We start from the raw sequence: 3,678 nt of genomic DNA, 5'->3' as shown, positions 1-3,678 counted from the left end.
TGTAAGCTGTATTTCTTTTCCAATCCTCCATGAAAACATTATTCAGGCATTGGGGAAATATTTTCTTACCCAGAAACAGAGAGGCTAGAGAAATTTGTTTCCTCGAATTCTGTCATACCCATTATAGCATAGAAAAATTAGACATTAAAATGACGATGATATTCATCATGTGATATATAACAACTGACCAGCCAATATGCTATTTTTACCAATATTAAAGTTATTAACTAAAGTTACACACCTAACATAAACTATAAACTTAAGTTGCCTTCTCGTTACCTAATCGCATTAATATTTCTAGGAAATTTATGATTAATAAGCTCGCAATGTTTCAATTGTTTCAGTTATGACAGGAATGATGTTAATATCACAATTTCTAATAAATATTTGGAGTAAATGTTTAAGAATTAAATTCGTTGACGTAACACCGGAGGTATGATAGCAGACCGATAACAAATGTTAAAATAATCGCATAAGAAACCAAACTTACTTGGCAGATTCATTAAAAACAGCGAATTTGAAGGTTTGAATCTTACAGAAGCGGACACAAAAGTACAGAGAAACGCCTGAACGTATGTTTGTCTTAATTCGATTGGCCCTCATATCAGTGGTCGATAGACATCCATAAATAGCTACCATGCAAAATAATAAGAAAATTTATCTTCGATTATTTCTCAAAATACCGGTAGATGAGAACCAAGTGTTACTTAAATACTGTGACAAGATGTCATGTTAGAACTAATTCAAAGTGTTCTGGAACATTTTTAACGAGATAGTTTAATAATATATATATATATTATTTTATTTAAAAGAGTTCCAACTCTGTCTGTTTTTTTATGTTTTATTTATATTCTTGTAAAATTAATGTGGGATATAGAATATGGAATATATAATATATAATATAAAAATGGATGGTACAATGAAATGAAGTATTGAATGTCTTATTGAATATATGGAATATGTCTTATTGAATATATGAAATATTGAGTGTTCAATATAAAGGATTAAATATATAAAGGCGAATACGTATTTTCAATACCTTGTGGTATTTCATCATAGCCGGTATCTGCAGATACCGGCAGATACCGGCCATGATGAAATACTACAAGGTATTGAAAATACGTATTCGCCTTTATATATTTAATCCTTTATATTGAACACTCAATATTTCATATATTCAATAAGACATTCAATACTTCATTTCATTGTACCATCCATTTTTATATTATATATTATATATTCCATATTCTATATCCCACATTAATCTTACAAGAATATAAATAAAACATAAAAAACAGAGTTGGAACTCTTTTAAATAAAATAATATATTCCTCTATACACGATCATACAAAATCCTTTTTTTGCATTTATTTTTACTCTCACACACACACACACACACACACACACACACACACACACACACACACACACATATATATATATATATATATATAACGAGATAGTTTAATGAGGCCCAAAATGTTTTTGGGTAAGATTGATGTAGGTGATCAATATGAAAGTTTTAACAAAACAGCTATAGAGATTACAGCCAAGAATCTTTATACTTTTATTTAAATCTCTTGTCCCTTCATATTCCTGAAATTACAAGCAAGAAAATAGAATCATCAAATTCTAAAACGTGTATATTTCACCATTTCCACAAAACTGCGCGTGAACATTAAAGATCAATAAAATAAGAACACTGACTTAGAACCTGCATCGATATTGATTCTATTTGTCAAACAGAAAGAAAAGTACGTGACTTTTAGAATCGTTTTCGAAACAATCATCATTTATTTAATCTCCATGTCTACATTAGTTATATTTACCGAGTTCTAAACTCCATATTTGCAACAGAAATTCAAAACATAGATTTCCCTGGAAAATCATGATTGATCTCGTAGTCAAGACGTCAGTGATATCTTCCTGAGGTTACATTATTATTTGTCGCTCGCTTCTACACGTAAAACAACTTTTAATTTGAATACTAATATGTGCAGTAGAATCATTATTAAATTACTTTACCAAACTCTTTTAGATGTCTTTTCATACACACACACACACACACACACACACACACACACACACACATTTAAATTTTATCCCACATTCTGTGAACAATAGTAATGTTTTTTGTGGAGGATCACTACTCTGTAATGTAGGTTTCAAAAGTTCAGCACAGGACCAACATGTTCTGGGTAGGGGCTACTCGATTACATCGATCTCAATGCTCAACTGGTACTTATTTTATCGACTCCGGAAGGATGAAAGGCAAAGTCGATCTCGGTGGAATTTGAATAACTCAGAACGTAAAAACGGACGGAATGTCATTAAGTCACTTAGCGGTTCGGCAAAAGACCGATAGAATAAGTACTAGGGTTACAAAAAATAAGTCCCGGGGTCGATTTGATCCACTAAAGGCAGTGCTCCAGCATGGCCGCAGTCAAATGACTGAAACAAGTAAAAGAGTAAAAGAGTAAGTATTTTGTTCGGCGTGCTAACGATTCTACCAGCTCACCATATTACTGCCCCGGAATATTAACAATGTCAAAAGTTAAAAGGAAACGTCCATTGGACATCGGGTTAAATAGATAGTATCAGATATGTTTCTTCGAGCCATTCTCGTCAATGGTTACAGCTTTTGCTTGATATACATCGAAGAAGATATAGATATAGACAATGCTATTTGCAGAGTGCCCTTTTCGTGCTTAGTGCAAATTTTTCTAGGTTCTGTCTTGTCTTTTGATGATCTGGAGATGATAAAATCAGTATTTGCCCGAAAAGTTAGAAGCAAAAATAGTTAAATAACGTTACAGGAGTCAGCTCATGTCGACTGATATTGCTCGTCATCTTCCTTTGATCCAATCAAAACCGTCATGTTATGTGATGATGGCTGAAGATTTTCACTGACGTATATGTATGTCACGTGAATTATGTTACACTTGATTATATGGAAGGTTTCTATTTATTGAAATGACAAAAATAAAAATATTCAGTATATTCAGTAATATACTTAAGTTGCTTTCCTCATCTATTCGTTATATATGTGAATGTGTGTGTGCAATTATGCGTGCGCACAAACACACGCACACACACAGATGCATATATACGTACGTGTGTGTGCGTGTGTGCGTGTACGTGTGCGTGTGTGCGTGTACGTGTGCGTGTGTGTGTGTATAGTAAAATTTATTTGCCAACATAACGTGGCAGTTCTACATAGGACAATTCTACTACCTTTTAATGCCAAGAAAACAACTTTTCTAGCTAGTTATCGACACATGATCTGTGTCCGAGACAAACTGTAAGTAAGGGGGCTTATTACTCCCTTCTAGCCGTTAGCAGTACCAACAGATCAATGGTTTCTAGGTAATTTCCCGTCTTCAGTACTAGACAACCGCCTGGCTAGAGACAGAAGCCACCCGAACTTACAGTATACACTTATCGAAGTGACTGACAGTCACTGATCCCGTAAGGAGCAAAACAACGAATTCTAAATCTCTGAATGAGGTCTAATTAGTAACAGTATCGTGTAGTAAAGTTTATTTGCCAACATAACGTGACAGTCCTGCATAGGACTATGTTACTGCTTTTTAACCTCAAGAAAACACCTTTTCCAGCTTGTTAACGTCTGAGGCACACACACACACACACACACACACACACACACACACACATACA

General features: G+C 33.8%; 1 protein-coding gene across 2 annotated transcripts in view; it reads right to left on the bottom strand.

The window, feature by feature from the left end:
- The window catches only part of LOC106882058 (uncharacterized), a 60,880-nt gene that overhangs the window by 31,861 nt on the left and 25,341 nt on the right, over positions 1–3,678 (bottom strand). For both annotated transcript variants that reach the window (XR_001410943.1, XM_014932622.1), the window contains exon 6: positions 491–632. Coding sequence is in view for 1 of the 2 variants with exons in the window: in XM_014932622.1 (XP_014788108.1) it covers positions 491–632 (142 nt within the window). In the remaining variant the exon portion in view is untranslated. The remainder of the gene's footprint in view (positions 1–490; positions 633–3,678) is intronic.

Source organism: Octopus bimaculoides, chromosome 9 (genome assembly GCF_001194135.2).
Source record: "Octopus bimaculoides isolate UCB-OBI-ISO-001 chromosome 9, ASM119413v2, whole genome shotgun sequence".
NCBI lineage: Eukaryota > Metazoa > Mollusca > Cephalopoda > Octopoda > Octopodidae > Octopus > Octopus bimaculoides.
The sequence above is the reverse complement of the archived record's forward strand: the minus strand, read 5'-3'. Positions and strand labels throughout refer to the sequence as shown.